The sequence below is a fragment of the Alnus glutinosa genome, chromosome 9 (genome assembly GCF_958979055.1).
Source record: "Alnus glutinosa chromosome 9, dhAlnGlut1.1, whole genome shotgun sequence".
In the NCBI taxonomy this organism is placed as follows: Eukaryota; Viridiplantae; Streptophyta; class Magnoliopsida; order Fagales; family Betulaceae; genus Alnus; species Alnus glutinosa.
The window spans coordinates 6,663,383-6,688,967 of record NC_084894.1 but is presented as its reverse complement, the minus strand read 5'-3'; the positions used below and the strand labels follow the sequence as shown (position 1 = coordinate 6,688,967).

The 25,585-nt window shown below is 32.9% G+C and overlaps 1 protein-coding gene, 1 long non-coding RNA gene and 1 pseudogene across 3 annotated transcripts; 2 read left to right on the top strand and 1 right to left on the bottom strand.

Annotated features, from left to right (window-relative positions):
* Nucleotides 1-987: 987 nt before the first annotated feature.
* On the bottom strand, nucleotides 988-9,915 carry LOC133877539 (uncharacterized). Its single transcript, XR_009901764.1, has 3 exons — nucleotides 9,803-9,915; nucleotides 9,661-9,726; nucleotides 988-1,289 (listed from the first exon to the last, which is right to left on the bottom strand). It is a non-coding gene; the product is annotated as an uncharacterized LOC133877539 (long non-coding RNA).
* Nucleotides 9,916-15,097: 5,182 nt separating this feature from the next.
* On the top strand, nucleotides 15,098-17,686 carry LOC133877536 (probable serine/threonine-protein kinase WNK11; annotated as a pseudogene).
* Nucleotides 17,687-18,872: 1,186 nt separating this feature from the next.
* On the top strand, nucleotides 18,873-24,372 carry LOC133877537 (uncharacterized). Of its 2 annotated transcripts, XR_009901763.1 has the most exons (5): nucleotides 18,873-19,794; nucleotides 19,884-19,973; nucleotides 20,246-20,320; nucleotides 20,641-20,777; nucleotides 24,060-24,372. XR_009901763.1 is itself a non-coding variant. In XM_062315877.1 (4 exons), exons 2-4 carry the CDS (start codon nucleotides 19,889-19,891, stop codon nucleotides 24,165-24,167), a joined length of 330 nt encoding a protein of 109 aa, XP_062171861.1. In that variant the 5' UTR covers nucleotides 18,887-19,794; nucleotides 19,884-19,888; the 3' UTR covers nucleotides 24,168-24,372. The 2 variants fall into 2 exon arrangements, 1 of the variants encoding a protein (XP_062171861.1); XM_062315877.1 differs by lacking the exon at nucleotides 20,246-20,320 and having other exon boundaries at nucleotides 18,887-19,794.
* The last annotated feature ends 1,213 nt before the right edge of the window (nucleotides 24,373-25,585 follow it).

The window sequence follows — 25,585 nt, the reverse complement described above, 5'->3', positions numbered from 1 at the left end:
TGGAAACATCGCGGGAAAAAAGGGATTGAATTATTTTCCCCTGCGAGCATGCGTAGATGAAATCGGTTATGCTTGTGATCTTGACCGTCAATCATAATTATGTAATTCATGATTTAATTGAATTTGTTCGATCATATTTGTTAAATTGAGCTTATGGTAATGCGTAACACCATAAACTTTCCTATGTAAGATGTTGGTTACAGTTGTAATCCACATTTCAAAATTAACGTTTGAGATTTAACCAAAAACAATCACACGACACAGATTTGTCATTGTAAAATGATGTTTTTTGGTAAATGTGGGCAGTTTTTGAGCCTCGGTAAATGAAAGGTTGTAAATTTTCGTAACTCCTTGATCACTATTAAAGATTCAAAAACGAAATGCTGTAATCACTATAAAAAATTAACAGTTGGGATTTAATTAAAATCAATCGAACAGTTAAAAATCAATCTAAAAATACTCTGTTTTAGCCGTTTTTGGAATTGAAATTTGTATTAATGTTATGTGATTTAATAGCACGGTTTTTTATTTACCATTCAATTAAATAGGCACTGCTAACATTAATGCCCATTTTAAGCATATTAACTTATATATTGAACTATAAATGGATTAAAAAATACACAATTTTTCATTAATATTTAATTCGATGCAATCTTTTTTTAACATTAATGGTAAGCTAATTCAAAGCATAAAATTAATGCTCATTTTAAAATTATTAAATTATTGAATCATAAAAATTATTCTTATTAATAATTAACCTAAATTACTTAATCAATTTTTGAAAACTTATCCTCTTGACTTATTAGGAATATTTGCTACTAATCCGTTTTTGACCTTACGTGTGACGACCCATTTTTTTTTTTTGTATAAAATATTTATAAAACATAAAAGGGTCATCACAGTGGCACGACTACGTGTCGCTCAGCCAACATACATACATGCTCCATATCATGTACCTGATATTCAGAGTAATATCTAACAGCGGAATAATCATAACGTTACATCTCATAACGAAAAGCACATCTAAATATACATGAGGTCCATACAAAAGAGCCATATATTTGTCTAACAGTTTAAGGCTTACAGTTATCCACTAATACAAAAGAATGGCTACACAAAAGAATATGTGACACCTACGTCACTAGCCATATACAAAATACCCTAAAAGAGTGAACTCCATAGTCCAACTCAATACGACTGTCGCGGTGTGCTTCAATCGTAATATCCCAAATACGCAGCTACGGGGTCCTCCTCTAAGTCAGGTGTACCTGCAGTCAAATGGACATCATCTATACGGTTGTGGGGGTTTGCCACATCCGTATAGGTGAAATGATGAGTTCACTACCTCAATGATATTAAACTAACTGAATTTTCGCAAAGAACCAACTTTTTCTTTTTAGTCTCGTGTACACTATAACAGCTACCAATTTATAAAATTTTGTTTGAAAACCCCGATAGCTGATATAGCAAACACCGACTATCAGAAAACATTTAAAATATACTATGTAGTTGGACCCATACGTAGAAGTTTCATTGGCTTGGAAACAACCACGTATAAACCCACCTACAATAATACTTTTATGTTGGTAGCTCAAATGCACATAGGCCTAACGTTATTAACTGTGATAACACTGTGCCTCAGGGCATTACAACTTCATGCCAAGCACATAGTTGTCCATGCGGTTACTAGAGTAAGACTCTGATATCCAAGCACTTCTTACTGATGTGCCACGACAATCCATCTACCTACTCCCAAGCCACACCGATATCGCAACCAATAGCATCAAAACAAAGCACACTAAGCTTAAAACATGCCATCTCGCTCTTTAGTACAAGCTTACTATCATTTTCCGAACATGGTTAACACGGAATCCTAGGGCATTACAACTTCATGTCGAGCACGTAGTTGTCCATGCGGTTACTAGAGTAAAACTCGGGTATCCAAGCACTTCTTACTGACGTGCCACGACAATTCATCTACCTACTTCTAGGACGTTGTATTACTCATACCGAACCATGACAATATTCTTGTTCGTCCAAGCTCAATGTTCTAAAATTATGCAACTAGACGATAACAGTATACATAAGCTCTTTTGCCATTAAAACTCTTAGGCATACTAATACGTCTAGCATCAAAACTACAATATTCTATATCATGAAAACATTGTAAGATTTTTTCTCCATATATGGCCTATATGCCACATAAGGAAGCATTTATTAATAATTTAATAAATGAATAGTATATACGGTATTCCGGTTAGGTAATTTAATTAATTTAGATTACCGTAATGGAATCGTTTAATTGATTTAAAATCAATTAATAATATTGTTTCCTTGATGGGAGGAACAATACGGTACTTACCATATTTGAGGGTCCCTGACCTAGCCTATAAATAAACAGCCTGTGTACACCATCAGTACGGCAATACAGTCATAGGCATAGGTTAAAAGATCCCTCAAATAATCTTTCTTGTTCTTCAGATGGATCGTGGAGACGCTTGAGCAAATATGGCTAGAGGTAAGCCTGAATCCTGTTTTATTCGTTTTCCGCTGCGCATGTTAGATTAAATAATATGTTGATTATTTCTAACATGTGGTATCAGAGCCATCCTCTGTGCTATTTTGCTTAGCGTATAATTTTACTATGCGTTATCAATATTGAATCAAGTATTTTTTATTGGTTATCAATATTGAATCAAGTATATTCTATTTGGTATTGTTCACTTCTGTTTGTCAATATTGTTTGAGCAATATTTCGTCTTTTGTGACATGATAGAAACGCATTAGCGATTATTTTGTGAATATTTGTTGTTCACGTACTGTTTGTGAAAACCCATAAATTTGATATAACTATTTTTTGTTTTATCACTATTTTGTGTATTGTGATATACTGCCTAATTTTGAGTTGTTGTAATCTTGATATGATATTTTCATAAAGGGGTGGCGGCTAGGGTTCTATTTTTAGGGTTTTCAACCCATCTGGAACATTACAGGTCGGGTTGGTTGGTGACTGGGTAGGGTTTCGACCCATTAAAGTTTTTTAGTTTGATATATTTTCGGGTAGGTTTTTTTTTTTTTTAAAACTCATGCAGTTTTGGGCCATTTAAGTGGGCTGACCTAGTTTGGGTCAGCACTATACATAGACCTAGAGGCCCGACCCGATTAAGTGGGTTGACCTAATTGCCCAATACAGTAGCCCATTTGGAGTCTTGTGACCCAGAAGCCCAACCCAATATACTAGCCCATTACAGTAGCATTTAAATAAAAAAATAAAAGATTTGGCTCATATGGGGTTCGAACTTGGGACCTTCTTGTCCATAAAATGACAAGCTTCAAACCATTGAGCTAAGCCTAGTTTTATGCTTTCACATTAAGGTTTTATTCCCTTTATTATTTACAGTACTGTGTATTAAAATTATTGTTTATTTAATACATGAATTGAGGAATATATTTTTAATTGTTGAATTTATATTATTTAAATATAAATTGCTTGATACCTAGACCTAAGAATAATTAACAATACCATATATACTGGTGTGTTTACAGTAATATCTAAGAATGCAATGTCGGGGAAAGTTCTGGCAAGGAAAGTCTTGGGATTTAAGTGTGTCCGGTGTGACCCCCCTCACTTTCCTGGGAGCTCATCTGCTTGCACCTTGGAAAATGCTGTTTACCCCATTTAAGTATTGGTTTGTTATATTCCTGGGGCTATTAAGGGGGTATCTATAAAGTTGTTAGATGTTAATGAAGTAGCAATTATCATGATAATTTTGGGAGAGCCACAGCATCCCAATTTTGAATGACAATTGCATCAAGATTACACACACGTAATTATCATAATAATTATGAGAGAGCCAAAGCATCCCATTTTTGTATGATAATTACATCAGGATCACACGCATGAACCTCATAAAGATTTATTAGATGTTCATGAATTACAGCGTGATTATTATGATTTTGGAAGAGCCAAAGCATCATAATTTTGTAATAATTGCATAAGGATCGTACACATGAACTTCATATAGAAAAATTAACATCGTATTGTAATTAACTCATAAATTTAATTACCTATCCCCAAAGGGAAGTTTTTATTTTTATGACTTAATTAGAATGAGATAACAAATTTAGTATTAAAAGTAAAATTTATTTCGGTTGCCCAAAGGTACGAAGAATTTTATTTATTAATATTTAAATTTATTAGTCTTATCAATAAAGAGTAAATTTCATGCGTGATGCAACCTTTGCCCAAAGGTAGGTTGAAATTTACTATTTAAATTGGCATTGGCTAATTTAAAATAAAGTTACTTCATAACATTAAAGTATTTTTTTTTTTTTTTTATATTCTTGATCATTGCAGCTATTTGTATTACTCTACTTTTGGTAGTTTTATATTCTAATACTTTAAGGTAATATTTTTTCTGACTGAAAAATATTAATATGCTTTTTCATTTGGGGTGTTAAAAATTTGGTGCTCCGTGTGGACAAACCACCTACTCCCGCGGAATTAAGTACGCCACGTGAGATTATTAAGCATGAACGGTGGGAGTGATTTAATCACTTAAGTTAGATGTACATGAAATCTCATGTCACTAAAGTCATCAGGGATTTATTCCTGAATGTTTTAGAGCCAAAGTTTTATAAAGGTTGTTTATGAACATTTAGTAAGTTCAAACAAAACTTGGCCAGCACCCTAATAGAAAAAAAAGCTTTAAAGACAAACTTTTTACAGTTTCTAAAGTGTTTATAATCTCATTATGGGAATGAAGGATATTATAGCTTAGCTTAAGTCCCTAAAGATTGAGATTTTTTGAGTCATTGTTGGTCTATTTCATTTTTTGAATTCTCTCTTCTAAGTGTAGAATTTTATCTTTTAACACACATAAGGATAAATGGTTAGTAAGTGAACTTCTAACCATGTGTGTTCAAGAATATGAGAGAATCCATAAAGTGTTCACATGATTACTCATGTCAAGGGAAAGACCAATAAATGCAATCATGTCCAACACTTATAGCATGAGAATAAGGTGCCAATAAAGTATTATGGCAATCAAGATACCTATTTCTCATGAAATAAGGAAAATTAAGGGCATATAAAGAAAGATTGCATGAAGTATAAGAAATGACTTAAAATAAAGATAATCTCATATATCTAGTATGTCGTGAATCTCTTTTAGTGACTCATTCAAATATATTGTGGATTGATTATGGTCCACGTTGTCAACACAAATGCAGAGTCTTTTTAAAATGAATAACACGTGTTTATAATTTGAGCTTGTTGGGATCTATAGGTTAATTTTAAAATTCAGTTATAATTTTGACCTCAAAAATGATTTATATTCCATAATCTTTTTGAAATATATTTTCTAGTTTGGCTTATTAAAAATTTCAATTTTTATTTTAAACTTGAAATTTTTCTTATTTTTGGTGGAATATTGGTTGGGGTTTATTTAAAGTCTATTTAAAATTGACCTACATCCCAATTTTTGAAACAAAATTATTTGTTTATTTCTGCATACTGATGTTGACATAAAGTAGAGTCTTTGAGAATTTAAAATGCTCTGGTTATGGCTTTGGAGATTGAAATATATCTCCATACAGTAAATAAAAGTCGGTAATTTACTGACTTTGGTTCTTGTGTGGACTGCATAAGGGAAAGCATACCAACAAGACCATTAGAGGTGCCAAAGAGAGCCTTTTAAAATTCTTGAGATCATGTACATTGAAAGGTGTTAACCTTTCCATACTCATTGCCTAAATGGTCAGAGATATTTTTATCTCTTTTAGTGATGACCATATAAAGTTTATGTATCTCTATCTTCTAAATATTAAAGTTGGGGTATTGAATGTTTTTAATACCTATAAGGAAGAAGAAGAGAAACAATATGAAGATCATAAGATCTAATATAGGCATAGAGTATTAAGGTAGGTACACACAAAAGGGAAATGATTAGTAATACTAAATTGCTATTACCCTTATAGAGTAAAGCTTTGAAGACCGTTGTGTATATGTTAAACAGGATTTCATCTAAGGTTGTCCTTATGACACCTTTTAAAGTATGAAATAGATGGAAGCTTAGTTTACATTATTTACACATATGGGGTTGCCTTGCTAAAGAGAGGATTTATAATCCTCGCCTTAGGAAATTAGATTCAAGGACAACTAGTGGATCTTTTATAAGCTATCTAGTAAACTTTAAAGGGTTTTAATGTTTTATTATCCTTCATATAATCTTAGGCTTGTTGATTGTAAAATTTCTAGAGGATGCAGAACCTAGTGGGAGTGCTCATTCACATAAATTGGAATTTGAGGAAGCACTAGAGTTGGCCAAGTCTCCTCCTCATAGAGGATGAATGATTGTATTCAGGAAAAATCAGATTGATTATCCTGAGCCACAATCATTTCTAGAACAACCAATTCATACAGAACAGGTTCAAAAGTCTATTCTCCCATTGCAAAATGCAGAGGAAGTAGAATTAAGAAAATCCTATAGAATAAGTAGATCAACAATTCTTAGTGATCATGTTGTATACCTCCCAGAGTCTGATGTTGACATTGGACATAAAGATGATCCAAATTTGTTTTCACATGCTATGAGTGGAGAAAACTCCACATTGAGATTCAGTGCCATGAAGTAAGAGATAAGTCCATGGCTAAAAGGTCAAGCTAGACTCGTAGCCAATGGTTTTACCCATAAAGAAAGGCATTGATTATCGTGAAACATTCTATCCAGTGTCTAAGAATGGTTCATCAAGATAATCATAGCATTAGTAGCTCATTTTGATCCAGAGCTACATCAAATGGATGCGAAAACAACTTTTCTGAATGAGGATCTTAAAGACGAGATTTACATGAAACAATCAAAAGGTTTTATAAATAACAGTCAGAAAGCTTGCAAATTAAAGAATTCTATTTATGGGCTATGATAGATCTCTCATCGGTGATATACTTTTTACAAGGTAATTGTTTTATTATTCATTGAAAACCTTGATTAGTATATATACCTTAAGGTCAATGGGAGTACAGTAATCTTTCTAGTCCTATATGTAGATATTATTTTTGCAAGTGGTGATTTATGTTTGCTACATAAAGTTCACAAAACTTTGAAATGAAGGATTTGTGTGAAGTCTTTTATGTCTTTTGACATAGAGATTCACAGAGACATAAAGAATATTAACATTGTCTCGAAAGCCCTACATTGAAAAAGTTTTGGGAAGATTTAGAATGAAGGATTATGTACCTTCAGTAGCAATTAAGATGGACCAATTAAATACAGATTAATGTCCCAAAAGGTATTGGAATAAGGGCAGATGAAAAGTTTTAAGTGTTTGCATTATACATAACCATATGACTGACAATAAGTATATTGAGTCAATAAAGTGCTGCAAATAAAGTCTTGTGGTATATGCAAGGAACCAAGAAGTACAACTTAACCTAAGGATACACCTTCCATTTGAAGATGGTTAGTTGTTCAGATTTGAGTTTTGCTGATTATGTAGATAGTAGAAAGTCTACTTTAGGGTATATATCTTTTTATTGAGAGATATATCTTAAAGATGCAGTATGCAGACTATGGTTGCTACGTCTACCAAGAAAGCTAAAATTCTAGCGTGCTATGAATTTAGTACACAGGCATGATGTTGAGACATTTTGTTGAAAGTCTCAATATTGTCGATTTTATAGTTAGACCATAAAGATACTCTGCGGTAATTCTACTATAATCTTCTTTTATAAGAATAAAGAGTAGAAGCAGAAGTAAATCGACATCAAGTATCTCAGTACGAGAGATAACATTAAGAGACATAAAAGGTCTATTGAGCATATAAGTACTGAATCAATGATTGCGGATCCCATGACTTAAAGTTTACCGGTAAAGAAAGAATAAAGTCATGCGGAATAATGAGACTCATTAATTCATTTTCGCTTGGTTTGTCTCTTTTTGGTCTATAGACATAAAGTTATGATAATAAAGATTTTGTGCACATTTGTTATTTTATCCATGAGGATAAATAAAGTTGGACCCGAATAACTTATAGGAAGTTCATTCATAAAGCTCGATTATCCATAAGGTACTCATGTAAGGAGTGTTTTACATTGTGATACATGGAAGGGACGACCTAATTTTTAATGGTTTTACCGCCATGATTCGTGTGAAACATTTCTTATCTGAGTGGGAGGATTCCATAAGTGATTGGCCAAACTAAGGAACCTAATACCATAAAGTCATGTGTCATAAAGGCCAAGTGGGAGAATGTAAGATTTTTTCTCCATATATGGCCTATATGCCACATAAGGAAGCATTTATTAATAATTTAATAAATGAATAGTATATACGGTATTCCGGTTAGGTAATTTAATTAATTTAGATTACCGTAATGGAATCGTTTAATTGATTTAAAATCAATTAATAATATTGTTTCCTTGATGGGAGGAACAATACGGTACTTACCATATTTGAGGGTCCCTGACCTAGCCTATAAATAAACAGCCTGTGTACACCATCAGTACGGCAATACAGTCATAGGCATAGGTTAGAAGATCCTTCAAATAATCTTTCTTGTTCTTCAGATGGATCGTGGAGACGCTTGAGCAAATATGGCTAGAGGTAAGCCTGAATCCTGTTTTATTCGTTTTCCGCTGCGCATGTTAGATTAAATAATATGTTGATTATTTCTAACAAACATCACATAATTTAAACCATGATATGCATGCTAATGATGGTCCTTTCATTCCTTGTGAGGTTTACCTTCTCTTTCATTCCTTTAAAACTTTCCATTCCTTTCATCTTTATGAGGTTTACCCTCCCTTTCATTCTTTTTATGCTCATGCTTTATGCTTTACAATTCAAACTCTATTCTCCTATTCTTTACAAATCATGCTTTCTTTAAATACGATAAATCAATCAACATGTACTTTTATCATTTTACTATGCATAATTTAAATCTCAACCGCAGCTCACATTCAAATACTTTAAAACAATTCTACACATTTCATCCATGCATCGTATCATAATATCATTGATATTAATTGAACATAATTGAAACTACTCAAATCAACCAAAACAGATAATCAACATACAGTTGGTTCGAATTTATAAAACACATATGTTTTGCTATTTTAATAAACATAACAATAATAGTTTTTCAGTGAGTAAAATATCACCTGACTGCTTGCACACAAACACTAATAAGTCCTAGGCTCAATCCACAAAGTGTCGCTGTACATAACATATTGCATCAATTTAGTTTCCATCCAATAATTACACTAATTTTCACTTTGAATCGCTCAATGACTATTTTACCCATCAATTGCCTATGCTCATACCTAATAATAGTTCTAGGCTTATCAATAAAATCCTCAATTTATACAAATTACTAACATTAAAACCTAACCCTACAAATATTTATTTATTTATTTATTTTATAAAACTCATGGTTAATTTAGGATTAATCATCACTATCACCACAATTAGCCCATAAATTAACAACCTAATTTTTAAATAATTAAAAACCTCAAATTAATTTCATCCATTAAATTAGGGTTTACCCAAACTCAACCCCAATAACAATATTTATTAACACAATGGCATTTATTAAATGTTAATCCCCTAAAATCCTACAAATATCAAATACTCAAAAATTAGGGTTTGAGGAAAAACTTACCCAAGTTCTCCAAACTTCAACCCAAAGTTTGGGTAGCCCCAAGTAAGCTCCAATAAGCTCAAATACCTAAAGAATATGGAGGATTGAACTCATATTTAGGATTTTACCCAAAAATCACAAAATCATGAGTTTGGTGTTTTACCTTAAAATAATCGGTAGGAACGTAGATCCGAGTGCAAGGATCACGTTTCTGAAAACAGATTGAAGATCCGACCGTTGGATCTTCGTAGATCGCAAATTTTCCACTTCTTCCCTTTTCTTCCTTTTTCTTCCTCTGCCGAGACCCGTTGCCTCTCCCATTTCTCCCTTTAAGTGAGGCGCATGTGCGCCTCACGTTCTGCTTTTCCCTTTCTTTTTTTTTAAATATGCTGAAGGGCCTGGAAAATAAGCTGAAGGGCCAGGCCCTTCAGCATACGATTCTGCCATTTCATGATTTGGCCGTACGGCCTTTCACTTGAAAGGCCATGCGGCCATATATACATATATAATATATATGTATATATGTGTGTATATATATATATATATATATATATATATATATATATATATATAATATTATTTTAATTAACTAATTGTTTTACTTCTTTTTTTTTTATTATTATTATTATTTCTTATTTCTTTGTAATTCCTAATTCTTTGGGGTAATTACCTTTTCCCCCCATGAACTACCGGCCAATGTCATTTTGCCCCCACGAACTACCACTTCGACCAAAAGAGAGCATCAAACTACCATTTTTACACACTTTGCCCCCTTCTGTCAGTCTAATTCATGCAAAGACGTAAATGCCCTAACTCAATTTTAAAAATGACTGAAATGCCCTCATTTAAAAAAAAAAAAAAAAGAAAGACTGAATGAAAGGGGTGGCGGCCGGGTGGCCTGCGAGCCACCCCCAGTGGTGGCTCCGGCCACCCCGGAAGCTGGGTGGCCGCGCGGCCACCCTAGAAATGACCTAGGGTGGCCGCGCGGCCCCCCCAGGTTCTGGGGAGGCCGTGCGGCCACCCCTTAGGTCGGGGTGGGCCGCGCGACCACCCTAGAAATGACCTAGGGTGGCCACGCGGCCCCCCCAGGTTCTGGGGAGGCTGTGCGGCCACCCCTTAGGCCGAGGTGGGCCGCGAGCCACCCCAGAGGTGGCCGGAGCCACCTCTGGGGGTGGCTCGCAGGCCACCCGGCCACCTAAAGGCCGCCACCCCTTTTCCTTCAGGTTTTTGGTTTTTTTTTTTTTTTTTTTTTTTATTTTAATATATTAATTTTAATATTTTTTATTAATTACTGTAGAGGGTATTTTGGTCTTTAAGTCAAAATTAACGGTAAAAAATGGCATATTCCATCCAAAATTAACGGAATTCCTGACGGAAGGGGGCAACGTGTATAAAAATGGTAGTTTGATGCTCTCTTTTGGTCGAAGTGGTAGTTCGTGGGGGCAAAATGACATTGGCCGGTAGTTCATGGGGGGAAAAGGTAATTACTCCTAATTCTTTTAGACCTTTAAGATGTTCTCTTGCATTTTATTTTCTTGGCTATAATTACTAGTCTATAGGATCAAAATGAAACATTTTGTTTTGTTTTACCACACCAAGTAGACCTATTTTTATCCAATAAACCCATTAAATATTTTCTAGGACATCACATTACGAACCTATTAACATTATAACATAATTTTTTTTTTTTTGAAACAACATTATAATATATTAACTTATTAACATATCAACACTTCATGATTGTCACTTATTAATAATTTTACTTATTCATAGGCTCATAGCCTGTAAATTATAAATTTTGAAATATTGCTCAGAAAATAATTTTTTTTTTTTTTTTAAAAAAGAAAGAAAGTTAATCATGTATCTTGGAAATTGTTCATTAAGTTAGTTATGTATTCATGTATGATATATGACAATGATACAATGTATCATGTATAAGTTCATCATTTTTTTTTATATATATAATTAGATAATTATAATAATAATAATAATAATACTAAATCATAGGCTCATAACATATACAATAAGAATTTGGTTATAAATTATACTTGGGCTATATAATAATAATAATACTTAATGATAGAAAATTATATTTTCCTTTTGGTTTTGTCTTGCTATTTGAATGAGATCATGCCACAATGGAAAATATATTTTTTTTGTTAAAAAAAAAAAAAAGTTTCTTTAAGATAATTAAGGAAAGTTTGATCGTAAAATCTTTAATTAAAATTTTGAAATTTTATTTGAAATAATGAAATCTTTATTTTTTAGATGGATTTTGTCGATCTTATTCTCATATTTGCAATTACCAAGATCCTTTATAATTCTAATATTGCATTTAATATCAAATAATATTTGAAATCTATACATTAAATTTGTATTTAATCTTCTTATGAATTTGGACTTTTAATTCTAAAATACATATTTTTTCCTTCCTAAGTGATCCAATTAGTTATGGACAGAAATTTCCTACAAACCAATTTGTCGGAAATTTTCTACAACCTACATATAAAAATGACATGTGTAATGCTATTAAAAAAATATGTGTGAATTACATGATATTAAAACAACATGTGCTTCTCACATGTCAAGAGATACATATCAATCTTATATGTGGGTTTCCATTAGTTATTAGTTGAACTGTATTTGATTAAGTTGCTTTGAGCACCTACTTAATTGTTTAATATTTATAGCTTAATTTGTAATTATATGAACATATACTTATAATAATGTGATTATGTAAACTCAAACTTATAATTTATTTTCTAATTATGCATTTATAAATTATGATACAATAATTCATAATTTATATACCTAATCATAATCTAGATACAAAATCTATATACTTACATACTTAATATATAATGATAATACTTAGATCATATGATCATATTTAATGATTATATGGAACAATTTTAGATCATATGAGCATGTGATCTAAATTGTAATGATAATACTTAATTTGTGATGATAATTAATAAATTGGCGATTCTAATCCTAGTTACTTAATTTGAGATTATATAAATCAGATTATCATTGTATATGATAATTAAGTTTCAGAATTGTCATTATATCATATGATTAGTATGAATTCATTTTATTAGTATAAATTTGTATACTTATATGACATTATGTGGCTATAATTTATACTTGTACTTAGTTTGTAATTATCTATATTTGTAATATATTTATGAATTATGAATCAATATCATGTCATATGACTTATAAGATTATCTACGATAAGTATTATCATCATAAATCACAATTATCTTAATTCCATAGTATCTAATGATCAGATGATCTAAATATTATCCTATGATCATATGATTTAACAATTCAATGATCTTAGATCTTTAATTACGTGATCTAATGATTCTTAAGTAACTAATTATAAAACTTAGATCATTCTATCATATTAGTTAATATAGTAATTAATAGTCTAGTAATATTAGTTAATATCATATATGTTAATGTTAATGCTAATGCTAATGCTAATGTTAAACTATAATAGTTTATACATAATGTCACACATTAACAAGCAACATAATTATATACTAACTAACTCTATTATTACTTATATTCTATGTTATCTAATCTAGTATATATTAACTAAGTTACTATTAGGTATTTATTCAATATATTAACACTTACTATAATAATTAATGATTAAGTTGTGATTATATTCATATTTTTATATTTTGTAAATTACAATATTATTGTTGCACTTGCATATATTCATACATACATTAATAAACTAAATATGGTATTAGTATGAATTTGTGTATATACTATACTTACATTACATTATGTGTCTATAATATTATAGTACTTATGAGTTATAAATTGTGAATTATGTGATCCAACAATTTCTAAGAGTTTAATGATAATTCCTAGATCACATATATGATCATATTAATATATGCATATGATATAATATAATAATTAAATGATAAATGTTATATCATATGATCGTGTGATACTTATATGAATTATGTGATCATATGGCACAATGTTAAATCATTAGTTATTTCAATACTAATCACTTAATTTAATTATATATGAATCACATTGTCATTGTACTTATATATATACATACATACATCAATGAACTAACTAACTAACTATATATATACTATTCATATGAAGTTGTATGTATACTTGTGTAACATGATATAATTATAATATTATACTTATAACTTATGAATTAAAAAATAATAATATCATTTAATATGAAATTATTTATAATAAATAAGAAATAATGAAATATAATAATATAGATATAAATATTAAGTAATCTATATAAATACCTACTTTTATATATATTCGAGCTAACGAGTCGGGCAATCGAGCCGAGGGGGTGGGCGAGTCGAGCCCTTAACGAGTCGAGCTCGCGAGCTCCCGTCGAGTTATGTTGGGCGAGTCGGGTATGTATCATTAACTAGTCGAGCGGACTTCAACAGTAACGAGCGGGTTTCAACAGTGCCGAGCTCGAGCTCGAATCGGGTTAAACCGGGCGGGTATCGAGCGGGACCTCGAGCCTTGCCGACTCGCTTACAGCCCTAGCTGCTGACAAAGTTATGAGGAATTTAAAGTATTTGAAGTTTTCTTATACTAAGATAATGTTAATATTTTGATTTTTCAAAGTCTTTTTTTCCCCCCTCATATTATTCACCGTTAATTCTAGCTTTGTTTATTTTACTTATTGCTGTCAAATTTCTTGAACCAACTCAATAAACTTCCTTGGTTCCATGTTATTTAGTTTCTTCGTTTTCTTTTACAAAGAGTGAAATTCAGCATTAGTACTTGGTGTTTGATAAAATGTCTCTACGGTAGTTTTTTGGTTTTCTTATCATATATATATATATATATATATTAGAAATTATACTTACACTCTTGGGGTACAACAATGGTACAACAACAAGACATATTGGCATAGGACCCAATGTACCATTGTTGTACATTGTAAGTATTTTGATAATTTCCCTATATATAGAGTAATGATTAAATACCATCTAAAGATACAACTTTTCACCATCTTATTTATGTAGCAAGGTGATCCCCCACTACTTTTTGAGTTTTTTTTTTTTAAAATAAATTAAGGTGATGGACAACCTTACCATATAGGCGAAATGATAAAAAGTTGTATATTTAAGTGGTAGTGAATCATTACTCATATATATATATATATAAAAGCTAGTTATTTTTAAAAAATAAATTAAAGTGAGGGACCACCTTGCCATATAGGCAAAGTGGTAAAAAATTGTATTTTTAGGTGGTAGTGAATCATTACTCATATATATATATATATATATATATATATAAAGTTGGGTTTTGCTTTCGAGAAAAGCTCTGCCAGGTGGCGTGAACCGGTTATTATAAAAAACTGAACCGGTGTTTTATGTGCTGTGTTTTGATAAAAATAAAAAATAAAAAATAAAAGCCGCCAAACCCAAACGTTTTCTTCCCCCACCGTCCCTCCCTTCTCTCTTTAACTTTCATGGACGTTCTGTCTCCCTCTCCCTGTTTTTCTTCTTTTTTCTTTCCCTTCTTCCTCTTCTCTTTCTTCTTCTCCGCTATTCTCTCTTAATTCTTCCTCCGTTTTCCTTTTCTGCTTTGGGTTGGGTCCACATTCTTCTCCTCACTCTGTTTGGCAGCTGAGAAAACAGAGGAAAGGAAATAGAAATCGAAGATTTTTTTTTTATGGTTTTTTGGTTCCTGGTAGGTTTTTTTTTTTTTTTTTTTTTTTTTTGTTTTCCGGCGGATTTTGAGTTCTCCGGCGACTTCTGTGGTACTTTGAGGTGTCTCCGGTGAAGTTGCGGCCGTTTCCAGCGAGACTGGTTGTCGCCAGTGATTTTCCGGCGTGTGGTTGGGGAAGAAAACCCATGTCTGGCGGGCGACTTCTGTGGTATTCTTCTCCTCTCTCTGTCTCTCAACGATTAGGTTTTTTTTTTTTCTTTTCTAAGTTTTGGTATCGATTGATCGTATTTCACATGCTTATTTGTGCATAATTTGATTTCAAGAAAGATTACAAGAATTTGAATTTACCTAGTTCCGCAAAATTAATTATGCATGTTTTAATGTCCAATTTATAAATTTTTTAATAATTAAAACAGTCATATTTATCATATTTATTTTATTTTACTTTATTTTATTATATATTGATTATTTGGAGTTTGAAACTATGCATTTAGATTGATTGGAGTTTTGTTATCAAAATGGAATTTTGTTACTTTTTTTTTTTTTTCCATTGTCTGGCGTTATCATTAGAATTTAGGATTATGATTCTTTGTGTTCTGGTTTGGCTTCACAAATACGATTGGAAATTTTATAGTCAAACCCTGGGTCTGTGATTACTATGTTTGTCTTTTATTTGGTATTTGGTAAATTGTTATGAATGGATATTCACATGATTTGATTAGTTTGCATTCGTATTTTGGATCAGTAGTTGTGAATCTCTCACGTTTTCAAAGGATTAGAAGTTTAATGGTTTGAATGAAATTTGTTGTGTTAGCACTCGAAATTTTAGACCTCAATTTTATGGAAAGGCAATGTTTTACCTTGCTCTAACCCAGTTCTATTTGTTAATCTTTGAAGATGTCTGCTGAAAGTGTGACTGCGTCTAACCGTGAGGCTGAACCGTTTGTTGAGGTTGATCCTTCTGGACGATTTGGTACGTACAATGATCTGCTTGGCTGTGATTCTGTGAAGAAGGTTTACAGGGCTTTTGATCAGGAGGAAGGTATAGAGGTGGCCTGGAATCAGGTCAGGTTGAGGAATTTCAGCGAGGATCCAGTACTCATCAATCGGCTTCACTCGGAGGTTAAGCTGTTGCGGACATTGGAGAACAAGTATAAATCATTGTCTGTGACAGTGTTTGGAAGGATGATGAGCGTAACATGTTGAATTTTATTACTGAGGTGTGCACATCTGGAAATCTGAGGGATTACAGGAAGAAGCATCGCCATGTTTCCATTAAGGCCTTGAAGAAGTGGTCAAAGCAGGTGCTTGAGGGATTGGAGTATCTGCATACACATGAGCCATGCATTATTCACAGAGATCTTAATTGCAGTAACATCTTCATCAATGGAAACGTTGGCCAGGTAATAAGTCATTTCCAATATAAAGTAATCAGTTTTCCTTTTTCATTTAATGAGGATAAATTGATTTATCTAGATTCTTGCGTTTTTCATTTTCAATCAATTCAAATTTCGTAGATTATTGAGGTTGTTCTTCTGTTGTTTGGGGTGCAATTGAATATATGTAGCACTAGAAGGTAAGTTATTTACAGCCAAAATCTCTCCTATGGTAGGGTCTTTCAACCATTTGATTGCCAATAGCTTATAAACACTAGATGATTGGTTGGATATACCTGCTGATCGGGTGTAGATTACTTCAGGATCTGATTTTCCTGGGTTGATACAGTCTTACAGAGTCTTGCATACTTTGGGTCAGGAGTTCAACAGCAGTTCCTCAATTTTAAGTGCCAAAAAGAATTATCTAATGGGGTTTCATATTATTTTCTCAGTTGATCTATGGTATTTTTTGTTGGACATTTTATTGATTTGTGACCCTGAAGCCTTATGACTTCTACATATAGGTGAAAATCGGTGACCTGGGGTTGGAAGCAATAGTAGGAAAGAGCCATGCAGCACATTCAATTATAGGGACACCAGAGTACATGGCACCAGAGCTGTATGAGGATGATTTTTCTATTTTCTATAAAATTTTCTTGATTTATTTGTTTGTTTGCTATTTTCATTGGATGAATTCTGTATCAGAGCGACAATACAGATTTGGGGCTTTCGGTATGCATGTGTTATGTGTGTGTGTTTACGTGTATTTATATGTATGCATTATTGGGTCAGTGTTTTTGTTGATAAATGGGTGCTAAAGTTTGTAGATTGTTTTGAATTTGTGAAGAGGGCATGTGTCCGTTGGTTGTTTGGATTGGTTTTGTTCAGAAATATTCCATTTTGTTGGTGAAACATTGGAAAATAAATGAGGCTTTGGAATGCCATATAGCTGGTTGAGGGCTGGAGTGGCAGTTGAATTTGAGGCTTTTATTGAGTTCTCAGAGGCACTATGGAGGAAAAGGGATAATATGGGTTTTGTTCTTAATGGCATATGTGGATGGAATTTCACAGCAGTTCAGATTTCTATTAGAATTCTTATTGTAATAATGGCAGAAATGGGAGTGCGTAGACCTTCCTATGTAATTGGATACATTTAAGTGGATCATGAGATTTTTTCTCATAGTTGAGACTATAATTCACTGATCGTTTTCTTTTACTAAAACAGTAAAAGAGATATTTGCATTCATGCTATGTCCCTTGGGAATGTTCTTTAGCCAGGGATTATAGCAGAGTTTACATCTATACATAATTAGTGCAGAAAAAAATGAAGCTCCTTTATTCTCATATAATTTATTTTGGTTTGTTTGTGCTACAAACTGATGATAAATATATTGATTGAGGGATAATTATATCTATATCAGAGCGACAATATAGATTTGGGGCTTTCGGTATGTATATTCTTCTCTTCTATCTCTGTCTCTCTACAATTAGGTTTTTTTATTTTTTATATTTTTTCCCTCTCTCTCTCTCTCTCTCTCTCTCTCTCTCACTCTCTCTCTCAGAAGATTTTATTATAAAATTTTATTGAGAACAAAATATGTTTTTTCAGTTTTTCTTGATTTTTCTATTTTCTATAAAATTTTCTTGATTTGTTTGTTTGTTTGCTATTTTAATTGGATGAATTCTGTATCAGTGTGACAATACAGATTTGGGGCTTTTGGTATGTGTGTTATGTGTGTATGTGTTTACGTGTATTTATATGTATGTGTTATTGGGTCAATGTTTTTGTTTACAAATGGGCGCTAAAGTTTGTAGATTGCTATTCAAATGTTTTATTTTTCCTTTTGTAAATTTTACACTGAATTCATAGAAATGATGGTGAGAGAGAGTTTCTTATCATTGTTTTTGGTCCGACATTAGCTTTCAAGGTTTTATAATGGATTATGATTTGTTTTTATAGTTTTTTTGTGGGATTTTATATTATCCTTGATCCAATTTATAAGGATTATACTTTATGAATTTTTAAATTTATTTAATATGTGCGTTTATACTATTGAGTAAAAAACTGCTGTTCAAAATGATTTTATAAATAATTTTTTTTTAATATATTTTTGGTAGCAATTAGTTAAATTTTTTTTTTGATAAGTAACAATTAGTTAAATGAGATATTGAGAAAAGAAAATTGAATTTTTTTTAATAAATTATAATAAAAAAAGCCCACTCATAGCGCTGGTTATAAGCCAGTTGTGAATAAAGCAGAAAGGAAGTATTTGGCGGCACTCTTTGGTGAGTCTTTAGATGCCATTCCTCAGTTGCTTAGGCTGCTTTTGAAAGCTTGCTGCCGAAAACTCCAGGCATGGTTCAGTAAGATTTTTTCTGTTGCATAATGTGACTGGTAGTGCATTGAAAAAATTATTGGAGATGTTAAAACTTTTTCAATGCAGATGTTAGAACTTCAAAAAATAAATAATGGAGAAATGTAGAATATCTTCAATAAAAAGAAATCGGAGCTAAATCATCCAATAAGCTAGTCTGTTCATGCCAATGAGTATGTAGCTCAAATTACATATTCTACCATTGTTGAAACAGTGTGGAGGGTGAGATTGTGGGCTCAAAACTCACTGGGTGTGTTCCTGATCCCTTACAGATAAAAATAGAATGTTGGTTTTCTGTGATATGCCATACTGGCCAGATCTTGATAAATATGGAAGTATAACTCTCTTTTTTCCACAAAGCACTAGAACTCATTATAAACATGCAGAACTAACAGCTTTAACTGGCATTGTCTTCTTCAACTACATTAGGATATTTACAGATGACTAAGGTATAATGAAATGGGGATGAAAATTATGTAACCCAGCACTAAATTCATTGACAATGGGTGTTGGTCGAGCTCCAAGACAATGATAATATTCTGATTTTTTTCAGTCTTTTTATCCTCACAATGTGCGCTTTGCCTTGAGTTTAGAATGGTTGGGACTGCTGGGGCTGATGACTCTCGTTCCTTGTTCACAATCTTTTTACTATTTTTAAGGAAAAAATTATCATCAGCAGCAGTCACAGAAAACAGAGGAATCATCTCTGTGTATGGATAAATTGATTCTCACACAATTTATGCTTCTTGATATGGTGTACCCAATTACTTTATTGATGCAAAGCATGTTTGCTTTTCAGCAATTATGACCAAAATCATCAAGGATATGCTGCCCCCAGACGTACGTGTTGCACGAGATGCTCAAGATCTTTTAATTGAGTGTTGTGTAGGTGAGAAAAATGATTATTTCGTTTTGGCTTTTTTGATAAGTAAAAGATTTTTATGAGTTTGGTTTTTCATTGAGATAAATCTGGAGCTTTATATGGCATCTCAAAGGGTTTGCTAGTTAAGGTCATATATGGAAGGTGCCTTTATTGTGTACTACACTCACATAAGCAAGAGGGACGAAGGAAAAAAAAAAGACTTGTCTCAAGGCATGAGGAGTTTTGGAGTCTGAGTTTGTGAGTTGGTTGCCTCTCTAAATTTTGTTCATCAATATCAGGTGATGAGCTTCTCTCGGACTCCTTTCCTTGCAAGAAAATCAAAAATGGAATACTGTAGGAATTTTGAGGGGAAGGTAAGTTAGTATTTCCAACTTACCTGACTTTGGATTCTGAAAATGTTGAATATTGAGTTTCACTGCTCTGTAATCCTAAGAAAGCTTTCTATATGAGTGATGTACTTGTCCCATTACATCTTTATGTTTTGGATTCTGAAAATGTTGGCTGGATTTAGAGTTTTAGGATTATTGTTTGTCTTTTGGTTGTAGTTTATATAGCAATGACTTTGGATTATTCAAGAACTAAAGTGCAACTGTTTCAATTGGAAATCCCAAATTTTTTCCTGTTTCTTTGTTGCTTAAATTCTTACGTCTATTTATCCTCATTCAAGATGCAGTTATAATGTCTCTTGTTCTAAACCAACAGTACTTTCTTCAACTTCACCTGGATCCAGCTAGCAGCAATACTCTCCCTGCAAGTGGTAATGGATCTGTCACACATAACTTGAGAGTTACTAACAGCCAACATGGAAAGGTATATGACTTGCATATTCTCTTATTTATGTGCATAGACCATGACCTAGACTTCTTGTTCGCTGATCTAGTAGTGTAATTAGGTTAATTTTTTTGGAAAACCAGAAAGTAGGATCTGTGAATAATTTAATATGGGTACATGGTTCAGTAGATTTATTCATATTGTATGGATTTTTACTTTATGTTAACATATGGATTTCATTTTGTCTTTGCTTCTGTTGGCTAGGCTTGGGACTAAGAGATATTTTGAAACTTGACGTGATAATGCCATTCATTCACACATTGCCATTAGAACAGTGTTTGGCATCATACTTAGTTACTTACCTGAGGTATACAATAGTCTGGAGTTTATGTTTCCATTAGTTCTTTAGCTCATACTCCAATTTACGCCAGAGGATATATTGGAGTTGCTACAGAGTCTACCTTTCAGCCAACAATTAAGTAGATTCATTGACTTAAATAATAATTTGAAGCCCCACGTCATGCATATCATTCTGGTAACTTCTTTAATTTTAATAGGTAAGTCAAATTCTTGATCTTCATTTTTAGAATTACATTGGGAAATAGAGTTATTTAGAAAATGCTTCATATTTAAGTTTTTTTCAGAAGTGTGTTCTGATTATTTTTAAAGTGAAGAAGTCAAATAAGTACTTTTAGAAAAAATTTTACCAAACATACGAGCTTTTTGTTTGGCACGGTTTAGGAGGGGTAGTTTATATTCTTAGTTTGGCTTATCCACTCATTAACTCATGTTTATTTTGTCTTTCCTCTTTTCTTACAGACAAATTCAATGGTTTGTCTTTTCTTGAAGCACTTGAGGATTTTGTTTCTGGAACATCAGAGTCTGATGCACTTGATGACACTTTCACGCATCCTTTTTCCTTTCTTTTCTCCTTGATTCTGAAGAGTTGTTGGCTATCCTTGCAATGTGCTCAAGGCCATAGAAGAAATGGGAGAACTTGGAGCAGTTCCTTGCTTGCTTAGCATTATTAGAGAGAGCATTTGCAACAAGGAGAATTGCATTGCAACCATCCAAACCATCTGTTTTAATGTGGCCTCTTGGGCCTTCTCTGTAGTTATTCTCAATTACCTTTTTGTATATTTTCGTTTTTTCTAGATCCAGTTTCAGCTTCATGAGTTAATTGCTGTGATTCTTGGAAAAAAAAAAATAAAAGGAAGCTTTATTCATACATGCTTGGATATTTTTGGCAGCAACAAAATGTAGGCTCCTTCAGCCCCATATCCCTCTCTCACATATGTGAATATCATCCATGCCATGTAGTTCAATATATATAATGGATGAGTGTACTCCATGATCCAAAGGAAGTAGCACAGTATGGAATCTGTAAGAGATGAAGTACATGATGCTTCTCCAAGATCGGGATCTTGTCTTCCTTAATGAATGTACCATTCAATCTGCAAGCTCATCATCGACAGGTCTTCCTTGCCCATCCCATATATAGGTGTGAAATTAGGTTCCTAGAATTCTTGAAAATAAGAGTTGTTTTGGTCACCAAGCTTCCTCTGCCTTGTTAAGAGACAAGTATTCGTGAAGACATTGATGTTCACGTCTTCCTTGCCCATCACACATGAGCACAATCAAGCCTAGCCTTTGCTTGTAAAACTCTCTGCTTCATACCACCAAAAACCTCTATATTCTTAGCTTTCAAAATTTTCTTCACAGCTTTAAGTTTCTTACAAACCCGAAACATAGGAATACCATCCACAATACAACTCTAACCTTCTTCAACCCAATACAAAAACAAATCATGCTCTGCCCAAAACCCAAAGGACTTAAAAGGGTTTGGGACCAAAGCTTTGAAACTCACCAATATTAACTAAACTTAACATTATCAGACTAAACATCACAAGTGATAATCTGATCATGTGAACTCCTCACCACCTTCACTTCCAAACAATCCTTATCCCAACACACCCAAATCCTCCCTAAACGATGACTCCCATAATTATTATGGAAGCCCCACCCCCACCCCGGAACAATTCTCTCTTTAATTTTTTCAGCCTTTTCAATCTTTACTCTAGTTTCAATAATGCAGAGTAAAGAAATCTTCAAACTCCTAACATACTGCCTAATTTCCTTATGTTTGAAGGGGTTATTCAAACCCCTTATATTCCAAATGAGCATCTTCATAAAAGAGAAGGAAGTAGGAGAGAATCCCCTTTTATTGCTATCCGCACCATTTTCCCCAATGCTACCTTTATCCCTATTCTGAGCAGTCTTAGAAGACTCAGCATTTCCAGCCCCTTCCAAGATAACATGAAGACCATCCATTGGCATAGTAACTGATCTATTCGCCTGATCATCAATCTCTGTGTAGGATTTGCCCAAACCTTTTTATTCTGTGTTTCTTTGCTCCTCCACTGAACACCAGCTTGAGAAAAAAGGGAAAAAAAAAAAAAAAGATTTATAGAGCCAAATCCACCATCTTTTACATGATTCAGTTGCTTCCCCTCCAGGCTCCATTCCTACATTTTTCTTCAACACCACACCACCATCTTTCTTCACTTCCGGTTTTGGATTCTATCTTCTCATCTCCTTTCTGTCACAATCATAGCTTAGGTGACCAAAATTCTTAAAATGAGAACAATTGACTGGGATCCAAGGATACTCCACTTCCATTGATCTCCTTTGAAAGATCAGATTCCACATTAACCTCAACTAAAACCCGAGCAAACCGAGCTGAGTCTGATCCTCGATCTGCAACAATATCAGCAAAGAGTGGCGCATCAACTGCAGTACTATTGACATGACTATGTAATCATAGTTTATTGGATGTAGGCTACGTCAGCTATGTTTTAGGCAGTTTGCTTAGTGTATTACAGCTGGCAAGTTAATTTACTAGTGTTAATTGTATCGAGTTATTTTGTTCTTGAAAAAACTGCACTATTGGTCTATATCTTAACATGATCTACAAATTCGACACGAATTTAATATAAAATTAGTAAATTAGGATTGAAGGGTCTGACTTGTTTAATTAAATGGCTGGTCGGATTAGGGTTGGCCTATATAGTCTTATACCCATACCTCAACAAAACCCAGATTTGATACGTGAACACGAATTGACACCCCTAACTTGAATGGTGCTGACTCTAAAACTCGCTGGTTCCCGTTTCAAGTTTATGGCGATCTACTACAAAATCAATGCAAATAAAAATGGATTCCAATTTCTATGAAGGTTTAAATACAAATTTTCTTTTTCTTTTTTCGATAGCTAGTGATGGTTTATGGTTATGAGAAGGTGATGTGTTTTTGTGTTTGCAGGATAAGGTACGACTACAAGGGGTCTACAAATCCCTGCATCGAGACATAATAGTGCATTTTAGGAACTGGGACTTCGACCCAATGGAGCTTAAGAATCACATACCATAACAATGAGGCCTCTGTTCACCTGTTGCGTGGTCATGAAGATAAACTTGTCATATATTTATTTTATCATAATAATTTTATGTCATATATTCAACCTTTTGTGAAAAGTTACTTTCATCGACTTTTAGGAGACACAACTCCAACAAAAGAGTTAATTAGTAACACAAAAAATAAAATAAAATAAAAAATGTGAGTACTATTCCAAAAATATATAGCTCTCACAAAACTGGCTGTTCATCAATCAGACAATTATCAATGGTCTAATTTTGACATGTTCACAAGGCTGCAAGGGTACAAGTGTTTCAGACTTCGAGATTTTGCATAGTGTCGACAAGTTTTAGAAGTTGTTTTTTTGCCTCTCAAGTACTTCATTTTTTCTTCTTCTATAAAAGTGATTCTTAATTTGTTTTTTTTTTAATAAATAATTTAATCTCATTAGACAATCACAAAAAGGCGCAATCCTAGTAAAGATTTCCTAATCAAGAGAAAAAGGACAACAGTTTAAAATATAAAAAAAGAATAGAGAAAAGCAAAACTATTATTTGATGCTATCCTCGGGTCAAATTATAGACCAATGAAAAAATATAAAAAAAGAATAGAGAAAAGCAAAACTATTATTTGATGCTATCCTCGGGTCAAATTATAGACCAATGAAAAAGATGATAGCTGTAGTTACTAGGTTTGTCAAAATGATAATGATTGTGGTAACTACTGGGGATTGTAGAATGATTATGAAATCTGTATTATCGAGAGTAATAGCCGAGGAAATTGGAAAAATAAGAAAGCGATATTACTGGCATGGGAATAATAGCAGTAGCTTACCGGATGAAAAGCAGTATTGCCGGGATTGTTAGCAGTACTAGTAAAAAAAAAATGATAAGTAAGAGAAATTTCATTATTAGCAGTAGCTATGATAGGGTTATATGGGATTGTCAGGGATAGGGGTAGCTACTGAGAATTATGATAGCAGTAAATACTAGGATTGTTAGTGGTGGCAGTAGCTATGAGGAATGTGAGAATTATATTAGCGGTAGCGGCAGCTACTGAGAAAGGTGAGAATTGTGATTGCTGTATTCTAAGATTGTTAGCAGTAGCATTAGTAGTAGCTATTGGGGAACGTGAGAATTATGATAGTGGTATACTTGGATTGTTAGTGAAAGGGGTAGCTACCGAGGAATGTGAAAACCATGATCAGTATATCAAGATTGTAAGTAGTAGCAATATCTACCAAAAAATGTGAAAATTATAATAGCGGTATATTAGGATTGACCGTGATCAGCTACCAGGAAATAGACAATGGCACAATTGCCTTAAGATTTTTTTAAAAGAGGAAATAAGTTTTTATAAAGAAAATAAATTTTATTGTTGAAAACTGATGATTTCTAGAAAGAAATGAGTAATTTGGTCACAAGGTTGTTTTA